This window comes from Ictidomys tridecemlineatus, chromosome 2 (genome assembly GCF_052094955.1).
Source record: "Ictidomys tridecemlineatus isolate mIctTri1 chromosome 2, mIctTri1.hap1, whole genome shotgun sequence".
Taxonomy (NCBI): Eukaryota; Metazoa; Chordata; class Mammalia; order Rodentia; family Sciuridae; genus Ictidomys; species Ictidomys tridecemlineatus.
In genome coordinates, this window is record NC_135478.1 from 24,634,246 (window position 1) to 24,655,918 (window position 21,673).

At 45.6% G+C, this 21,673-nt stretch overlaps 1 protein-coding gene across 1 annotated transcript in view; it reads right to left on the minus strand.

The window, feature by feature from the left end:
• Nucleotides 1-21,673, minus strand: part of Itga9 (integrin subunit alpha 9) — a 321,363-nt gene that overhangs the window by 109,281 nt on the left and 190,409 nt on the right. The window contains exon 18 of the mRNA XM_005317430.4: nt 18,334-18,484. Within this exon, the coding sequence (XP_005317487.2) occupies nt 18,334-18,484 (151 nt within the window). The remainder of the gene's footprint in view (nt 1-18,333; nt 18,485-21,673) is intronic.

Sequence of the window (21,673 nt, forward strand, 5' to 3'; positions counted from 1 at the left end):
AAAGAAGGTATTATTCAGAACCTAGATTTAGTTTTCTTAAAAAAAAAATAAAAATAAGGACCATATTTTTTGATATACTATTTGGCTTTGTGATTTCAATAGACCATGTCCATTACCAGGAGGGAGTCCATCTGGGAAATGATTTTAAGGTTCTTTATAACTTGAGCTTCTATCTTCCTATGACAAGGTTCAGATTTAAAACTTGGATCCAAACACTGGGTCATGACCATCAGCAGTGACCAAGTGTGTGTGTGTGTGTGTGTGTGTGTGTGAGAGAGAGAGAGAGAGAGAGAGCGAGTGTGTGTGTGTGACAGAGAGAGTGTGCGTATGTGTGTATGTGTGTGTGTGTGTGTGTGTGTGTGTGTGTTTTTGTGACCATTCTGGTCTCAATTAAAAAGCCTCTATTTTTATTAAGTTTCTGGGCTTTTATTTAGGGGGGGAATTATCTTCTAAAGTGAGGAAAAATGACAAGTGTATACCCTTTCTTCACCAGATTTCACTGCTGAACTAGAATTTTATAATAAATAAATATTCATAAACTTTTTTTTTTGGGTACTGGAGATTGAACTCAGGGGCACTCGATCCACTGAGCCCTATCCCCAGCCCTATTTTGTATTTTACTTAGAGACTCGCTAAGGCTGGCTTTGAACTCACGATCCTCCTGCCTCAGCCTCCCAAGCCAGGATTACAGGTGTGTGCCACTGCGCCCAGCTTTATCAACACTTTTATTGCATTTACTAAACATATTGGGGGCTTAAATACACAGGCTGTCACAGAGTACAAGCTGTCACACACACGTGACATACCCATTCACACAGTTACCCTATCATGGACCTTGTAAGGCCTGAACCATCTGGCCCCCACCTGGGCCTTCAGCCTGGTCTCGGGCTTCTCCTCTTGCTCACTCCATTTCAGTCACACTGTCCTTTCCTGCAGTGGCTTGTATTCCTCCTAGTCTCAGCATTTTTCCACACTCTGAAAAGCTTCCACAACGGACATCTTCCCTAGCATTTAATAAGGGCTTTTTATTAAAAAAAAATGTTTTTTTAGTTGTAGATGGACACAATACCTTTATTATATTTGTTTTTATTTTTATATTTGTTTTTATTTTTATGTGGTGTCAGGGATCGAATCCAGTACCTCACACATGCTAGGCAAGTGCTTTACCACTGAGCCACCACCCCAGACCCTAGTAAGGGCTTTTATCTCATGAAAATTGCCAGCTGAAGCTACCACCCAACACTGCCACACTATACCTTTATACACCAGCAAATTAGGACACTGGATTCTAGTTGCAACATGATAAAATTAATAATTTCATAACCTATCAATTTCCTTGATTTCTAGAAGGATTTCAAACCCACTGTGCCCAGAATACAAAGCCATCAGCATCTAACAAGTTGCTCATGTATTTATTAAGCTAAGAGATTTGGGGGTTTTAAAACAATATCTGGAACTGAGTTGGGACAATGGTGGACCCAACGTGGTCCAATCCCGGCTTGGGTCCACCAATGTTTGGACCTCGAGTCAGGGACAGAGCAAGACAATTCAAGCCAGATCCGAGACAAGAATGTGCGACTCCATCTCTTCCTACCTTTCCAACCATTCAGAGTGCAACAGGCAGGTGGGAAACCAGGATGGACTGTGCTATTTCACCTTCCCAGCCCCATTCAAGGGCAAAGCTCTCCGGTGTCATCTTCCCTTTATTTGAGTTCACCTGGGGACAACTTAATTCCAGAGAGGAAAACTGAAAGGTGAGTCTGCTGCCAGCTTCCCAGGACCCAGCGTGGAGACATGTGACCACCACAGGAAAGCTCATTGCAGGGGGACCCAGGTGGGGGGCAGGGTCTGCATGCCAACATCCTTGGGGTATTAAAGAGAGCCTTCTTCAGACAAATCACAGCTGCCCCAGAAAATTCATCAATGCTTCCTTGACTGCCAGCCCCTGAACAAAAAATGGGTTATGACACAATGAGAAAGATCTAATTCATGAAGGGCCTGGCATCCAGAGGGTAATATCCACAAAGCCACATGTGCAGCCAGCTCACCTGTCAGATATGCCAATGAGCCCCTTTATGCAAAGAAGATGCATCAGAGCCACTGGAGTCCTCCACCTGTGCCTGAACCCAGCTCATGATTTACCAGCTGTGCCTTCTTGAGCCTTGCTAAGCCTCGGTTTCCTCATCAGGAAAACAGAGATCTTACTGGGACATACTCATTGGGTTGCTGGGAGGATTAAACATGCTAACAAGTGTTAAGTGATGAGCACAGAGTCTGGCATAGAATTAAGCACTCGCTAAGGGCTGGCACCTATTGCTTGCTGCTGTGACTATACCAGTTACACGTTTCCAGAGGGAGAAGGCAAGCTTTTGGCTTATTTTCACAAACTCTAGCAAAAGTCTAACACTAACACTTGACACCACACAAGAAAGCAAACCATAAACAAATATCGTTTATGACTACAAATACAAATATACTTAATAAAATATTAGTAAATTGAACCCAGGAACATACCTAAAGGATGATAAAGAATGATACACAATGATAAAGAAGATGCACATGACAGTAGAGTGTATTTTGACAGATTGTACATACATGGAGTATAACTTCCAATTCTTGTGGTTGTAATGATGTGGAGTTTCACTGGTTGTGTATTCATATATGAACATAGGAAAGTTATGTCCAAATCATTCTATCACTTTTCCTGTTCCCATATCCCTCCCTTCCCTCCATTTCCCTTTGTCTAATTCAGTGAATTTCTATTCTCCCTCCCATACCCTTTTTGTGAGTTAGCATCCATATAACAGAGAGAATATTTGGCCTTTGGTTTTTTGGATTGTCTTATTTCACTTAGCATGATAGTTTCCAGTTTCATCCATTTACTGGCAAATGCCTAATTTCATTAAAAGGGGGAACTTTAAAAATATACTTATTGAAAGGTCAAAAAAAGAAGCTATGTTAACAGCTTAACATATCAACATTTTAAGAATTAATAGTTCATAAAAAAAGAAAGCTGCAGTTGCCCAAAAATTTCAGATTTAACTGAAACAGATTGGACCTCATTGGAATAAGTAATCTTGCAGAACAAATGCTTACAAAGTAAACTGAGGTTGAATTATAAAGAGAAGACTATCTAGAGTCACGTGAGGAAAGACTGTGGTCACACACATACACACAAAATCAAAACATACTGAGGGTCCAGACCAGTAGTTTGGGAAGTTTTCACTGTAATGAATCAACCCGACATATAAAACGATAGATCTGGCTCCCCAGAACCAAGCAAAAGATGTACAAAAATTGTGTCCCCAAGAAGGACATCAAGGGAGTGGAGGATGCACGTCAGTGATGGGGAAGTCCCCATAGAGTCACACCTCAGGGCCTGCCTGACCTAGGGTGCTGGGCTCTCGGATCTCTGCACCAGGCCTTGAGGGGGCCCAGGTCCGGGCACTTGCAGCTGTTTATGACTCCGGAGAAATCAGCTCCAGTGGCCTCAGTCAGCTTTCCAAAGAAAAGTTAGGGAACTGGGTGTTAAGAGAAAAGCCAACCAAGCTGGAGGGGCAAAAATGACGAGAAGGGACTGGAGGAGATCCGACACCAACATTCATGGTGACTGGCCAACTGGATAGTGGACCCCAGGACCCCATCTCTGACACCAGCCCTCTTCCCCACCTCAGGCTAAGAAGGTAACCCTAACTCTTCTGGGAAAGTCAGCACAAGAATAGCCCCAGGAGGCCAAAATGAGAATCGGGACAGAGATAATAAAGAAATTAAAATCCCCGATATTAGCACTTAGGTATTTGGCATTTAGCGTTAGCCTATTGATCAGGGAATCAGGAGTTTGCCTTTTAAGGCACTAAAGCATTAAGAGAGTCTGAGGCTTATTTTAAAAATTCGATTATTGGCTTGCATTCAAAGGTAAAATGGGAAAATCTATTAGGTATGAAGCACATGAAATTGCCCATATTTGGCTATCTTTGACATGCAGTAGTATCAATTTCATATGGTTCAACCTAAACCTCTAAAATTCCTGTTTTAATTTACAAGTTATGTAAACACTATGGGAATATGTGTAAAATAATAGTCGTTTCAAAATAAATGAATGGGATATGAGACATACTAATAACAGAAGTGACCATTCCTTTTCAAGCACAAAAGCCTCTCCAATAAGGAAGGACCTTACCAATGGACTGAAAGCATATGTGACAAGATGTTAGCTCCGTCTGTGATAGCGCCACCTCTTGGGCACATGGATGCCCCAGGAGCAGCCCTCAACCAATGACGACTGGGAGTTGGTGGATGAAGACCTCAGCCCCCTCTCCCTCGGGGAGAACTCTGGGTGCTTGTTCTACGGAGGCAGAGCTCCCTGTGGGAGTACCTCCAGTTGCCTACAGTAGTACCTGGCTGGATAACCTGACCTTTTTTTAGCTGCTTGCTCTCTGCCTTTACATTTCCTGTCTCCCTACCTTCAGCTCCCAGCCAAACCCCTGCACTGGAATTCTTGACTTGGAGCTTACTTCTGAGGAAACCTAACCAAGACATAGGTGTTTCCAGGCATTCTTTTAAGAACCCATCACACAACTGATTTTTAAGTTCAAGGGACTCACATCCCAGCCTTACCACAGACTGCAAACCTGGGGCCACCAAAGAAACCTACGTTAATATAGGGTTCCTCTGGTGGGAAAGAGATGCTGGCTTCAACTGAGGAGGGGGTAAGAGAATTTGTAGGCATGGCCTTGGTCCACTGCCTCTCTCCCCCTGAAAGGCATGGACATGAGATTGCCCCTCAGGGATGAGTTTCAGCACCAAAAGATTTAACACCCTCTTTTCAGCTTGACTCAACCCAGCAAGACACCATTAACAGGGAGAAGCATTTCTCTATTTCTCTAATTTCTGGTAGTTTCCCTCTCTAGGGAGTTTAAAAAACATTAGCATGTTTCTCCAAACCACTCCTCCATTTTATCCTTAAAATCTAACAGTACAATATAAAACTTATTAAAAATAATGATAACTAAGAGTAAACATAGAAGGACAGAGAAAGATGGAAGCATCTATCATCTATCCCACATACCTCCACCATTCATTTATTCATTCATTCAATAAATACTGAGGTCCTACCACATCCCAGGTACTGCTGTAACTAGCAAGTATGGATCAGCACATAAAAAGTCATTCCATGTTGTAGGGAGCTTCTATTCCTACAGGAGAACTAGGCCATTCAGCAACAAACCAACAATAAGCCAGATGACAATAAATTCTATGGAGAAAGCAGAACAAAGGAGTTGAGGTAGGGATATACGGAGTGATAGGGTGTTTCTAATCAGGTGACATGTGATCAAAGACAAGAAGACAGGAAGGAAGTGGGCCATGTGACAATGTGGGGAAAGACCCAGCTTAAAGGCACTGAGGCAGAAATAACCTGGTGTGCTGTAAGACACAGCAAGGAGGCCAGCATAGCTACAGAAAAGGTGGCCGGGGGAGAGCAATAGGTGACATGTTCAGAGAGGCAGCAATGGTATGAGGTCTTATGGGGTCCTCCGGATGTTGTAAAGAACTAAGATTTCCAATGAGATGAGAAGCATCGGAGAGTTCTGAGCAGAGGAGTATAAGGCAGCAAGGGCGGAAGTAGAAAGATCAACTATGAAGGAGGCTACTGCAAATCAGTAACCAAGTGAAAGACAGGGACTTGGGCCAGGGTGGAAGCAATGTTGGTAGCAGGAAAGGGCTGGATATGGACATACCCTGCGGGTTCAGCCAACAGGTTGTTTGTGGAATAGATGTGGAGTTCAAGAGGAAGCGGAGAGCCAGGGAGGATGGTGATGTTTCCCTACACATGGAGCATGTTTGGGGGCATTCGGATCCCATTTTGGACACCCTATTTGTGAGAAACCTGTTAGACATCAAGTGGAAGATGGTGAGCAGGCCGTTTGATACCCATGCCTGAAGTTCAGCGATGAGGTCTGGGTTGGAGACAGACACTTGGGACTTGACTAGTTTATCTCAGGAATGACGACAGACAGAAGGGCAGGATGTCAAGGACTGCACCCTGGGGCTCTCTAATGTTAAAAGGTTGGAAAGATGAGGAGGAAGGAAGCAGAGAGGGAGCGTCCAGTGAGGTAGGAGGAGCAGAGGATGGGGTGGGAGCATCCTCATGTTCCAGAAGACGACTTGAATAGGTATTTTACAAAATAAGTGAAAAAGCACATGGAGAAGTTTATTAACCACCTTGCAGAGGAAAATCCAAACCACAAAGCGTTTGAGAGATTTCCCACGTGGATAATAACTCTGTGAAAGACAGGTCAAAAGGTATGCTCAGCACCAGCTCAGCCACCTATTGAGTAAACTTGGTCTTGTTAACTTTTATGAGTCTTGAGCCCAAAATTATTGTGTTCCCTTAACCCTGGCAAGTCTTTGTTTTCTCATCAATGCATTGGGAATCAAAGCCCATATGAAGGTAGGCTAAGAGGAGAGACTAGTTATACTCAGATGCCCAAGTAAGAACCACAGCAGAAGTCATCACAGAGCACGGGTTCTAGGAAATCCTGAGCCAACTGTAAGTCTGACCTTAATGGGAAGAAATAACAGCTCAAGGATTGTAATGGTCTGCAGGTGCTCATTCAGGGTCTTTGTTAAATTTGGTGTGTGTCTACAAACGTCAAATCCCCAAATCAGATGCTGGCAGTAATACCCTGTGTCCAAGTGACACTGAGACTATCAGTATCTGTAACAGACCCTTCAGAACAGGGAGGAGACCAGTTGATAGTAAACCTACTCTAGCAAATATTCCCAGTGTTCTACTTCTATATTCTGGGTCCACTTTAAGGGACCACCCTCTGGCTTCAAGTTGCATTTGCTTCCAAGAGCCAGCACCATGGGTCAACTTTGGAGACCTTCCCTTGGCTCCTGGAGCCACCCTGTGGGGGTGGAAATGACCAGGAACTTTTATTCTGCCCTAGGTGGCCCTTGACCAATGCCTGCTCAATGTGAAACAATAAAGGTCACACTCTCTGAGATGGGACAATGCTAGTTCAGAGCTCGGGTGCAGGATCAAGCTGAGGCCGTGCTCCGAGGGACTTTGCTGAGATTGCACCCTGCCCTGTCCTGCTTCACCCCGCCCGCTGCCCGTCTCCCTTGGGAACACACCCTTCATAAACCACTTGCACTTGAATCTTCAGCTCGGCATCTGCTCCAGGGAAACAGCCCAGTCCTGGATATTTGGAGTTGTCTTTTATTTGCCTCAGCTTGGCAGTCTACTTTCATGGCTTTCTTTTTTAAGAGGCGCTCTATTGCTTCATGAAAAAGATTTAGAACCCAGGACACTCCCCGTTCTCCCTTAAAAGAAGAAATTATTAAATTGTTGTTTTGCAACTAATGGGTGGGGGGGGGGAACCCAGAAGTTTAACCATACACTTTTCTAAACGCCTCTCGAAAATTTGCCCAAGTCGCGTGGCTCTGGGAAATGTTGTTCTTTACAGCTACGGCTCTGTTGACATTTCTAAAGCAAAAAAGCAACCTTCCTTTCAAACGCAGTGAATACACAAATGAATCTTTTCATGCCCATGAAAACTGAGCCCTGCCAGGGAACACTGAGGCCACTCTGTGACTTGAAATGGACATCTGGGTTTCTCCACCACTTCCTCCTGCCAACCGCCACAGAAAGTACCCGTGCTTTCTCTCAGGCCCTTTTACTCTGGGCTCGGGTCTCTCTGACCTCTCTGCTGGGACAGGAAAACACACACACACACACACACACACACACACACACACACACACACACACACGTAAAAATGAAAAATCCAGGTGAGCAATTACAAATATGACCTCAGAGCACCTGCTCCCCACCACCTCCTCTAGTTCCCTTAAGGACAAAGGCCAGGGTCTTCAGCAGTAACTCCAACACTGAAAGGTCTAGAGAGAACATGGGATTTACTTTTGATGAGGGCTAGAAAGGCCAATATTGCAAGATAAGGAGCTGGGTCTGTGCCGGAGCTCAACTGGGCCGAGAGCCAGGTGAGGGGTTTTTGCCTGGCATTATGCAGGAAGTTCAAGGTAAAGTCACCAGGGTTTGGGGCACCGGATTAAAGCAGGAGAGGGCGGAAAAGACTTATTATTTACGGAGTATAGATATCCACCCTCAGGGTTCTCTTACAAGGGCAAGCAGTAAGTTCATTCATCATCTTAAAGTTCATTCATCATCTTAATGGCTGGGCCAAGATAACTATTAAGATCAGAGGGTTGCATTTGCCTGCAGGCTACTATTAACTTGACAAGAGACACCGGAGAAAGCTCAACACAATGGAAATCAGTTCCGGCCTCAGAGGAGAACAGTGAGACTATTTGTAACCGGCTTATACACACTCAAGGATTCCCAGTGCAACTCTGCCTTCAAACCACTCTGGCTCCCTAGATGCGACTTCCTGGCTGTGCTGTCACATTGGGTTTTGTTCATATGCACAAATGCACAGGTCTCTGTGTGGAATCCTCTATCTGGGTACAGGAAAGGTCCCTCAGATACAAAGGTATACAAGGGTGTAGCCCCTTCCTCCTCTCTCCAGATTGGAAAGGGAATCCAATCTTATCTCCTGGCGCCATCTTGAATGGGGAGCCTTGAAAGTGAGGAGAGAGACCCCTGAAAGGGAGTACCCTGTCCATGGTGAAGGTAGATATAAACTGGAAGAATCCTTTCACAACAAAAACAAACTCGCCAGTCCTCCATGTCACCTGTCTTAAAACACAACTTCTAAGACCCAGCTTGGAGGCCCAGTTTAGTTTGGAATTCAAACCACTCGCTCCTCCAAACAGCAAAAATGAGTTTACCTTCTAACACGTGTGCACACCTCCCACCACAGGCTTTGTCATAGAGGAAATAAAAGAACATAGCCTCCCTCTCCACCTCAGTCTCTCTAGGAGATTAGATGATGCTGCTGTAACTCCTTGGCCACATTCAGCAACTACCAGCCAACCAACACTGAGCATGAACTCTGTCTCTAAGGGCCTTGGAAGTGCTCTGCTGGTTCTCCCCGCTGAATCCAGGATCATTCTTCCTCACTGGCTCCTTTCTTCCAGTGGTCTCAACGCTGATTCTCACCTTCTAACCTCCCTGGCCTGGTTGCTCTGCCTCTAAGATGTCACTGGCACCATCCACGCATACTACTAGAACAGGAAAAGGTCAAAGTTCAAAACTGGAAGCAGAGTTTCTCCTGCACCATCATAAGGTTGAAAGGTGAACCACCATAAGTTGGGGACCACCTGTGTACCTTCTGAGTAAGTGAACAAGCTATACAGTATGGGCTTAGGTGTGGTGGGAGTCAGGGCCCACCGTAGGGATGCTTCCTGTTGGTGACTAGCTTGCTGCAACCTCATTTAATCCTCAGAAAAATCCCACTTTATAGAAAAAGAAACTCAAGTGCAAAAGACGACCTTTGGCCCTAGGTCACACTGATGATAGACACAGGGCTGGGACTTCCTCTGCATCTGCTAGTGGCCAGAGTCACACATTCCTTCCACTAGATTCTGGAGCCTATTCCTGACTTTCACTTTTGAAATCCAAACTCCAGATTAGTTGCTTCTTAAAGTTGCTGCAAAGTATACATATCCCAGCCTCATGTCATTTTTCAAAACATCATTAGCTTTAAAAGTTCCACGAACATTACTTTTGGGTTGAATCCCTCCAGGGTCCTCCCTCCCCCAGACACGCACACACACCTGAAGCCCCCACGCTCCAGTCCTCTTGGTGAGCTTGTCTGCTGCCAAGGGAAAGACGCGAGACACAACAAGGCTGCAGACAGACTTCAGTTCTACCAGAAACGCAGATCCGTGCGACAGCCAGGCGGGCGAGAGAATGGACCAGAACATATGGGAAACAGCTAGGCTGGGGGTCACAGGCTGGTGGCCTACAGGCTGGATGTGGTCAGCGGACATGTTTTGTTTGGCTCAAACAATATTCAGAAGACATTTTAATTAGCTGCCAGAGTCATGAGGCTTCACATAAAAATGTGGATTTCTAGTTTTTCTTTTTGGAAAACAGGGCCTGGCAGCATCCTCCTCACTCCTACCTGCAATGCTGGGGTACTGCCTTGAGTCTGGAGCCCTCATGTTCCCACCCCTGGTCCTCCTCACCTGTTTACACACCTGTCTTGCCCTATCCCTGCAGACCATGAGGTGTGCACCACTAGTTCTTGCACTAGAACCTCAATGGGGTTCCATCAGGACAGCATGCAACTTCTTGGCACCTAGAAAGTGAGGCGTTTGCTAGCAGACGCTGGTGAGCCCCTGCCACCTGGCTGGTACCTTTTACAGCGTTTCAGCCCACTATTATTTTTTTCATTGTTAATGGTCTTCTATATTTATTTTTATGTGGGCGCTGAGAATCAGACTCGGTGCCTCACACATGCCAGGCAAGTGCTCTATCTAAACCACCACCCCAGCCCCTCCAGCCCACTTTTAAAAAATTTTTAGTTGTAGATGAACAGAACACCTTTACTTTACGTGGTGCTGAGGATCGAACCCAGTGCCCCACGCATTCAAGGCAAGCGCTCTACCACTGAGCCACAAACTCAACCCCTCCAGCCCACTCTTGATGGGGTAGTATGTAAATCCTGTGGATCCCTTACCCGCTGAGGGATGTATTCTACACTGTTTCCAGAGCTGCCCTCCAGGATTAACCCAAACTGCCCACTGGGGAAGCTGGCTAACAGCTCACTTCTGATTCACTGCCTTCTCTTGACTGTTATCACCTTTCCTCCCACTCCCCACCTTGTTTTCTGCATCTCCCAAATAAACCAACTGTTTTCAGTTCCTTGCCTCCAGGTCAGCACCTCACCCTGTGTGGAAGAGCCAGGTCCAGGAGGCTGATCCTTCTCTTTGGGCACAGCCTCCTTGGTAACTCTTTAGCAAATGGCTGTATCCCCTTGGGGTTACCCAAACTCTGCTAGGAGACCTCTTGCACTTGGCTTGAAACTTGTACATTCAAGTCCAGGTTTGTTCCCTTGTGGATCATGGATTGGGTTAAACCATGGAAGTGTGTGCCTAAGCCTAGCCCCTTTTTATATAGTTTATGGTTTGGAGCTTCAATGTCCCATGTGTTGGAGGCTTGGTTCCCAACGCAGCCATGTTCAGAGATTGGGCCCTTTAGGAGGTAATTGGATGAGAGCTCTGACCTCATGAGTAGATTAATGCATTTATGAATTCATAGCTCAAGGGGTTATAGAGAGGTAGTAGAAACTTTAGGAGATGGGGCCTCATTGGAGGAAGTAGGTATTATGGTTTAGATACAAGGGGGCTTCTGAAAGCTCACGTTTGAGACAATGCAAGAAGTTTTCAAGGTGAAATGATTAGATTATGAGAGTCGTAATTTATCAGTGGATTAGGCAGGTGGTAGGCAGGTGGGATGTGCCTTTGGGGATTATATTAAGTCCCTGTTAAATAAAGTACTCTCTCCCCTTCCTTCCTGGTTACCATGTCCTGAGCTGCTTTTCTCCTTTCGCCATGATGTTCTGCCTCACCCAGGGTCCAGAGCTACGGAGGCCACAGGCTATGAACTGAACCTCCAAAACCATGAGCCAAAATAAACTTTTCCTCCTCTAATTGTCCTTAGGTCTTTTGGTCATAGTGACGAACAGTTGACTAAAGCAGTAGGTCCCTGGGAGTTGTGCCCTTGAATGGTATATTTTGTCCCCAGACACTTCCTTTCTCTCTGCTTTCTGGCCACCATTAACTAAGCAGTTTGGCTCCACCACACACTCCCTACCGCAATGCACTGATTCATCACAGGCCCCAAAACAAGGGAACCAAGTGCCCATGAACTAAAACCTCTGAAATTGTTTAAAAAAGTATATCTTTCCTTCTTTTAAGTTATCTCAGGTATTTTGTCACAGTGGCAGAAAGCCAAGTGACACATACTCAGTCCCTCTCCCCCGTCAACCCCTTATAGTTGCCTGAAGGCAGGAGTCCTAACTGCCAAGCCTAGAACTGCAGGCATCATTATTCCTAAAATGTTCTGATGTCACCTGCTGCCAGGAATGTTACTGGCCCTTGGTCCATGGGGCAGCCTCTTCTACCGGGCTGCCCCTCCTCCTCTGTCCTCTCACTCCTGATCCAGCCCAGTCCCCTCCTTCATTAGCTAAATAAGTGGGCCCAATCGGTGCCAGTTCCTCACCATCAGCCCTGCTCACCGCAGCTCTTTCTGAAGCTCATTCATCTCCCCGAAGCATGTATCCAAGGATTTGCCCAACATGGGGCTATTCATAGAAATGGCTGATTTCACCTTGTCACATCGGGGCTTTCCAATCAACCTTTCAGTGCCTCAGTAGGACAGTTGGCACCTCGTACTTTAATGACTTGCTGACATGCCTTGGCCCCATCAGACTGTGACCCTTGGGAGCGGGGACTAGATCTCTTGCACGATTTTGACTCCCAGTGCTGGTGTAGTTCCTGGTGACTTGCAGATACACAATAAACGTTGTCCAAAGACATTGCTGTTTCAGAGAAGAGCCAAGGCCCTAGGTGTGAAGCAGCACCACAGCAAGAACAAAAATATGACTTTATCTTGACTAAAGGGTCACAGAGCAGAATAGCTTCAAGGGCACCACACACATCGTATCAGCGGAGTTGGGTTCTGGGGATGTTGCTCACAAAATCCAATGAGAACAGCGACCCCAGAGCCGTGCAATGTGGTGGTCATCTATTCATTTCCTTGGTCTCCTTTTTAACTGGACACCCTTCATCCACCCCAGGAGCTCCCTCTCACTGCTCCCACAGGGGACCCCGGAAATAATCCCACCCCTGTTTCTTGTCTGGCAGGGAACACAGTACACTGGGGGCTGCTCCCTGCAGAACCCCAGTTGCTGTTAATTCCACCCTGAGCTCTGGTGGGGCAGCCACCAATAAATTAACCAAATGAGCAGTGTGATTTCAAGTTAGCTTTACTTAGGTGAGAAAAAGTCAGCAGGTGGCCAACCATGTAATCCCCATATATGTATAAACAGCCTCCCCTTAAAGGAAAAAATAACCCAGAATAAATCTATGAGAGCAGCCTTGCATTAGAAGAGCACAGAAAAACCAATTCCAGGGGGTGTTATAGTTTGGATCTAGAGTGACCTCCAAAGGATTAAATGCTTGGTCTCCATCCAGCCTGGGGTGTTACTGGAAGCTGGTGAATCTTTGGGAATTAGTGTTATTGGAAGGAAGTTAGGTGATTGGCAGTGTATCCTTGGGGTGGGTATTGGAATGCTGGTCTCTGTCTGCTGCTTAGCCTCCATGAGGTGAGCAGCTTTGCTCCACACATGCTCCCACCATGATGTGCTGCCTCGCCACAGGCCCCCCCCCCCAAACGATGGCACCAACCAACTATGGGCTGAAACCAAAATAAACCTTTCCTCTTCCAAGTTGATTTTTCTTAGATGTTTTGTCACAGCAATGGAAACCTGACTGATACAAGTTGTTTTGGGTGTTGTTGTTTACTCTCGGAAGCTAATATGTCATTTATCAACTGCAGTGACAGAGAAGACTGGAGACCTTGAAGACCTGCGCTCTGAGTTCCTCTGTGACTTTGGACAAGAGCAATACCCCTCTATTCACCCACCTGTTAGGGGACGGGTCCCATGCAGCCAGGCCAGGAACCCACATAGGTAACAGAACTTACATAGGTAACGCCTAAGTTGAGATTTCAGTGAAAGATAGTTCATTAAACAAAAACAGGGGCATGGGGGAACTTGGGTAAAAGCAGCTTCAGTAATAAATGAGGAATGATTTTGTGTGGACATCCAAGGGGACATAGTGAGCAATGAGTCTGAGTAGGAAGGAAGCTGGGAAGGCCCAGGTAACAGAGGATGTAGCCTCACAGAAACAGCTGAGGAATCTGATCCCCACCCTGAAGAATGTGAAGCAGGACCAGAGACAAATTATCAAATCTGTATTAGATCAATGAGATCAGAGCCCTTTTAAAAAAATGACTCTTTTAAATTATATATTATAGAATTCCCCAAATTCCCCCCCCCCGGCATTTGTTTACTACCTTGAACATTTGTAAAATTATTTTTGTTTCATTCTGTGTCTTTACCACACTTTTTATTCAACAACTTTCATATTCCTGAGTGGTTCACCTGTCCGTAACTATTTTTCAGGAAGTTTTGTGGTGACTGCAGTAGATACTACAAGTACCTTGCTCTCATGCAGTCCCTAGAACCAACCAGGGCACCGGCCTCCTGAAGTCAGTACCCTCCAGGTCTAAAGTTTCCTACATCTTTCTGTCTCAGTTGCTTCCTGACCCTGGGAATATGGGCCATAGTTAGGGGAGGCTGGACATTTCCGAGACTTAAAGTCCTGGAACCATCCTCCATGAGGAGTGACACGAGGGATACTCCTCTAGCAGCCTTGTCACCTCTGAGGGGAACGATTCTGGGGTGTGTTATACCCAGGTTCTCAGAGGATCTGCAGAAGATGAAGCCAAGTTGCTCACTGGGATCATGAATGCATGGTTTTCTGTGTTCTCTCTCTCCTTTGTCTAAGTTCTCCACTCCCACACAGCAGCTCCTGAGGTCACTCCCAAATAAACCACCTGCACCTACATCATTGTATCAGTATGCGCTTTGAGGGAAATCCAAACTAGGGGAGCCAAGAGAATACGAATCCTCACGTAACTAAGAATCTCTATTTGGATGTCACAAAGGAGGGCAAGTTAGCTAGGTTTTACAATTTTGGATTGCTCTCGGGATTTGGAGGATCATCTTCCTATCTGCTTTTCTGGTTGGTCCTGACTCTTACAGCCACATGATGTCTCTGCAATAGGATATGCTGTTTTAATGTTTGACACTAATGTTATGGAAAAGTTTCTAGAAAACTTGTTTTCGATTAAGTATTTGTAGTATCATTTTCATGTGAAAATTGAAAATTGCATGAAGCTATGTGTAGACAGCAAAATGTTTTTAATATCTGTGTCTGGTGTTTGCAGCACCCATTTAAGACAATGGAGATGCTGCTTCCATGTCTAAGGAATGATGTCTATTAGTCGTCTTCTCTTCCAATTTTCCTGGAACCATTTTTGCTGACCCCTCTCCCCCCCAGCTTCCATCTTCCAGATTATCGTCTCCACACTGTCAGCTTTCTTCCTTGGTTTGTTCTTCTCCATATTCTCACAGAACCTCTACAATCATGAATAAGTTTCCGATGCTTCTGCTCTTTCCTGATTATCACAAAACACTGATTCTGCCATTGCTTTCTTGGTCTCATTAGAACAGTTCCTTACCCCAGCCACAAGCTTTATTTTTAGTTGACTCTCAGTCATATCATGTTCATCCATGCTACAGTTCAACTATCTGATCCTTCACTGTCCTCATTTCTTCTTGAATTTCCTCAAGGACACAAGTGGATGTTCTGGAAGTTGGACTTTAGTTCTCTATTAATAATCTTAATAGTTATACCTTCCCTCTATCTCCTGAGTTATGCTTTTCTTGGTTTGTGCATTAGGATCTTTGTGGAGGGATATGCTGCTTCAATTAGGTCTATGCATTGTTACATAGGTGGGATGAGCTCTCTTGGCTCCCTTCATTATCCACGGATGCATGTGTTCTTAGAATCTTACCCCGAGCACCGTGAGGCCACTTATTTCCTATTTCACAATAGTAGTTGTCATGGGAAGGGAAATTTTGTCTCTTTTCCTACAGCCACATGATGTCTCTGTGCCCTGCCCGACTCTCACACTAACCCTTACCACATCCCGAAGGGCCCTCGACACCTTGTCAACTTTCTGCCACACTGAAACCTAAGGTTTCCTGTGCTAAAGATTTTATAGGATGCTGGAATTCAATGGCAAAGAGATCAAAATGAGGTGTTCCCATTTTCCCAGGGCCAGCTACAGAGGTGAGGACTCATTCCTATGGCCTTCTGAGATATATTGTCCTTGACTGACCAGAGCCTCTTTGTCCAGAATGCCTGGGAGGCTACAAACCATCCCCCATGCCCTGTGCCCATAATGATACAGAGGTAGAAAATGGTGCTGTCCCCTGCAACTTCAAAGGGGGATAAGTCTGCTGAATGACTTATTCTCTTTGATGTTCCCCCTCTTCTCTCCACCACATAGAACAGATCAAGGCTAGGTGTGGCCTGACAGCACACTCCTGCACAGCCTTCCCTTTCCTATCTTGCTTCTCTCACTGCTCTTCTCCCGAGAGCAAGCCTTCAATAAATCACATGCACTGCATCTCATGCAGGGAGGAAGGAATGCAGAAATGTTTGTGAAGTCCCTGGGCATTGCAGGTGCTCATTAATGCTCATGAACTCCCCCCCCCCCCAAACTAAGGATATGATCATTTGTTAATACTACTATCTGTAAAAGATGTTCGTTGCAATATTAATTTTTAAAAGAATAAAAAAACTGGCTGGGTGCAGTGGTGCACACCTGCAATCCCAGCAGCTCAGGAGGCTGAGATAGGAGAATCACAAGTTCAAAGCCAGACTCAGCAACTTCGAGGTGCTAAGAAACTCAGTGAGACCCTGTCTCTAAATAAAATACAAAATAGGGCTGGGGATGTGGCTCAGTACTCCAGTGTCCCCAAGTTCAATCCCCAGTACCAAAAAAAGAATAAAAAAACTAGAAATCATTTAAATACCTAGTCAGAGGAATTTGTAGATATATCCATTTGGTAAAATATTATGCAGTCTGCAAGCTAATAAAAAACTGGAAATAATCAATCTATGCAATAAGAGAAATTTGTAGGTGATGCTTAGTATATCTATATGATAGAATATTATTCAGTCTCCAAGCCAAAGAGGAAAACACAGTGAAGGGAAGGAAGCAAATCAAGAGTCAAGTGGTTACTTAATTCATAAAATAATACTCCAAGTCCTACATATTGGCAGAAGCCAGCTCTGAATTTTCTAGCAACAGGTAAGAGCGAATGGAACCTGATAATTCACAAAACTGTTTTCAGAGTTAAGACAAACACAATGCCCAAGAAAGGCATAGCTCTCTCTAAGCCTGAGAAAGAAGAGAAATTTCTCCCATAGGTCCCGAGTGAGAGGAAACCATGTAATTTAATGACCCAGTCACCAGAGACGAGCTTCACAGGTCTGGTCCCTGAGTAAACCCCTCCCCCTCAGCTGTCCTCCCACCCCACACAGGGAGATGGCATCATCAGGGTACTTGCAATTAGGAGTGGTCAGAGATGCCGGAACCGACAGCTTACTTGGTTCTCTCTTGACTGGGTTTAACTCAGGATAATGTTTAGGGTGGAGACGGTGGATGGATTCCATGCCCTTCCCACAGTCCTTGATGGCTTTTTTGGCCTCCTCTAATCCAGAAGCTGCTGAGAGCTATTAAGCAGCAGGGATTTGAGGTGACTTCTTGGAAAGTTCTTGGAGTACCTCCATTATGGGTGGCTCCGGGAGCTTCACTTGCCCTCTAGGCCGAGTAAGTTTGGCACAGTCCCGTCAAAACCGTTGAGCCTGGCAGGGTAGGTGCCTGAACAGAAGGCTGCACCGATGGACACAAATGGGCTCGCTCAGGAGCTAGGAGGTTTTCCTCAGAAAGCGATTTGGGTTCCATTTTAACACAGAACCCAGAGCAGCCCAGTTCAATGCTGTACATTCTTTGAAAAGCTGCAAAAATTCCCATTTGAACATCTGTCAACAGAGCAACTGGACAGAGTGGTCAGCCTGGGTCACTCCCTGCTCCTGCTGAGGAGTCTGTCCCTTTTCCTCTATAAAGACAGTGCCTTGAAGGGTTCCCTGGGAGAGAAGAAGTTTCCACTCCTTTTTTTTTTTTTTTTCATGGAGTCACACTGCATATATTTCAATTCATTCAAATAAATTAACCCACTCTATAAACCCTCACCTAACTCATGGACACAAGTTCATTCCCTCAATATCCTCAAATACCTCAGGAAAAATAAAGATGTCAAAGTACACGCTGATAGAAATGACGAATAGAAAAACATCAGGAACAGTACTGGTGATAACAAGCACGGTCAGCAGTGATCTGTCCTTATTTCTTATGTTTCACAGCAATATTGCTTTAAACTTGAAATTTTTAGAACATGCATGTACTGGCAACGGTGACTATAGCATCTCAGAGAAGGGGCAGAGATTAGTCATATAGGAAGTGTCCTCAAGAGAAAAGGGATGGGAGACAACATAAGATACAGACACTTCTCCAAGGTATTTACAGCTTCTTCTTCAGTTATACCAACAAATTCTCTAACGTCGGGATGAAGAAAAAATTCTAATAATTCCAAATAATGTTCTTTGTGAACGAATGGTCCTTGCAGAATCACTGTGTAGTCCAAGCTATGAAGAAAGTCAGCGAGTGCACCGACTTTCTTTTGGGGGTGGCCCCCTTACCTTCTGCCACATGTTGATGAAGAAGAGCTCCCGGGACACATTGAAGGACACGTTGGCATCATAGGCATCGTCCCCAAGGTTGGAGATGGAGATGTTTAGGGAGATATTCTTCACAGCTCCCAAAGCCAGATATGGGGTTTTCTCGTCAATACTACAATGGAAAACAAACAGCAATTAGTACTCTGGAGCTTACATGAAGCTAGCCAATCCCCAAAAAACAAATGCCAAATGTCTTCTTTGATATAAGGAGAGTAACTAAGAACAGAGTAGGGAGGAAGAGCATGAGAAGATGATTAACATTAAACAGGGATGAGAGGTGGGAGGGAAAGGGAGAGAGAAGGGAAATTGCATGGAAATGGAAGGAGACCCTCAGGGTTATGCAAAATTACATACAAGAGGAAGTGAGGGGAAAGGGAAAAATAATACAAGGGGGAGAAATGAATTACAGTACAGGGGGTAGAGAGAAAAGAGGGGAGGGGAGGAGAGGGGGAATAGTAGAGGATAGGAAAGGCAGCAGAATACAACAGACACTAGTATGGCAATAGGTAAATCATTGGATGTGTAACCGATGTGTCTCTGCAATCTGTATACGGGGTAAAAATGGGAGTTCACAACCCACTTGAATCAAAATGTGAAATATGATATATCAAGAACTATGTAATGTTTTGAACAACCAGCAATAAAAATTAAAAAAAATATATAACCTAAAACATCAGGGGATAGTTGATTGCAGGGATCAGAACTACAAATGCCAGGTAGCTCATTAAGGACAGCCACGTGTCCTTAGGGAATCGGGGGCCTCAACCTCCTCACCTACAACACTGCCTCACTCACTCACTAGACTCCTACGAGGGCCACAGGAAATCCTAGACATCAAACTTGGAAAACTATAACCCATTTAATAACCTATACATGGAATTAATTCATATAGTTATTTGGGGGTATTTACTCTGTTCTGGTCACTATGCTACATGCTAGGGAGACAGCAGTGAACCAGAGTTCTTATACCTCAGGAAACACAGAAAGAAGCAAACGTAAACACTAGATCAGAGAAACTTAGTGTAAGGAAGATAGAAACTACCAGGTCTGGAGGGGGAGTGGGTTGCAGTTTTAAACAAAATGGTCAGGGAAGGTCATGAGGTCACCTCTCAAACCTGGAGGAAGAAAGGGAGCAAGACAGGCAGAAATTCTGGGCCTACCAAAGGAAAAATCCTTAGGGTGTGTTCAGGGAACAGAAAGGAAGCCAGTGAGGCTGGAGAGGAGTGTGTGAGCAGCAGAGTGGGAGGAAATGGGCTTAGGGGGTGTTATGGTTTGGATGTGAGGTGCCCCCCAAAAGCTCACATGTGAGACAGTACAAGAAGGTTCAGAGGAGAAATGATCGAGTTTTACGAATCTTGACCCAATCAGTGAATTCATCCCGATGGGGATTAACAGCGTGGTAACTGAAGTGGTAGGGTGTGGCTGGAGGAGGTGGGAATTGAGGCCCAACTACTGGGTATATATTTTGTTATCTTGGGAATGAAGACTTCTGTCACTCTGCCTCCTGGTCCCCATGATGTGAGCTGCTTCCCTCTGCCACTCTCTTCCACCAGGATGCTCAGCCTCACCTTAAGCCCCGAGGAATGGGGCTGGCCTTCTATGGACTAAGAACTCTGAAACCGTGAGCCTTCAGATACACATTTCCTCCTCTATGATTGTGCTGCTTGGGTTCTTTAGTCCCAGAAGCTAAAAAGCTCACTAAAACAAGAGATGAACGGCAGTGGAGTCTGTGGGTCCCGCAGGGCCTTTCAGGCCACCGTCAGGACCCTGGTTTAACTGTGCTAGATGGGCACGGTGCGTGGAGTGGTCAGGGGAGGGTCAGGGAGCGCAGCAAGGAGGCTCCTGCAATAATCCAGGCATGAGCAGATGATCAAGTGCTCAAACCAGGTCAGGGCAGCCGAGGTCGCAGGGAGAGGTCATGTTCTGAAGATGCTTCAAAGGTCACCCAGCAGATTTTTCTCATGGATCGGATGAGGGGTGTTCAGAAGACAGAAGTCTAGAAGGGCTCCAGGTTCAACAATCAGAAAAGAAGGGCTGTCATTCAGTGAGAAGGGAAAGAAGATTGAGCAGAGAAAATCCAAATAAATGCCTGTTGGATTTTAAGCTATGGAGGCAGTCAGATGCAAGATTCTGGAGTTCAAGGCGGCCTCTGGGCTGGAGATCCACCTCGGTGAGGACCAGATAGGACACCAGGGAACAAATGTAGGTAAATAAGAGGTGTCACAGGAGCTGAAGACGAGGAGCAGCCAGCAAAGGAGACTGAGAGAAGCCAGGGGGGAAAACCATGGAAAATGGCTTCCGGGGACCACAGGAGACACGTTCCAAGGAAGGAGTGATCAATTCCGTCGTCACATGTGGCAATAGCCTGAAATTATCTGAAGAATCGGAACTGGCCACTGGAATTGGCTATCTCGAGGTCACTGATATAAAGTGCCTAAGTGGAGTCATGGGGCGGGGAGTCTGACTGGAGTGAGTTTAAAAGACGGAGGAAGAGAATAAATGGGAACAGTGAGTACAGATGACTATTTAAAGGGTTTTTTTTTTTTTTTCTCCCTCTCTGTAAAGAGGAACAGAGAAATCGGATGGTGGCGGTGGGCGGAAGTCAGCTCCTGGGAGAGTTATTTTTCTAAAGGGGGAATTATCATTGCATATTTGCAAGCTAATGGGAAGGATCCACCAGAGAGGGAACGAATTAATAAAGATGGGATGGGGGACAGTTGCTGGCGGGGACCTGGAGAACAAATGGAAAGGCTGGTGGGAGGTAAGGAAGTGGCGCTTAAGGGCAGCTGCAGATGGGTGGGTAGAAGTGGTGGGAACATGTGGCTTCCTTCTTGATTGCTTCCACTTTGGGTAAAACAGAAGCAGAATTAAGGAGGGGGAAAGGGAGGAAGAGGGTGGACGATCGAGGGGCAATGAAATGGAAGAATCGTTCAGGAGAGCAGGGGAGTGAACAGGCCAAGGGTAATCATGGGGATGAGGATGGGCTATGTGATGTGAGATTTGGACAACATCAGCTCATGTCAGCAGCCAGTCTCTAACTGGGGGCCAGTTAATGAGAGCTGTAGTGAAGCATTAAGAGGGTTGATGTAATGGAAAGTCATTATTTTCAGCCACTCAGTCTCCTGATCTCTTCCTGGTTTGGGGGACTTGAGATAGATGGGAGGGGTACATCAACAGAAAGGAGGCAGACACTCCCTTCCCATCCTCGTGAGTGCTATGCTGTGGGCACCTAAGTGCAGTCACGTGACCTAGGATGGTCAGTGGCCCCAAGATGCTGACAGATGCTCCCACAGAGGGCTAT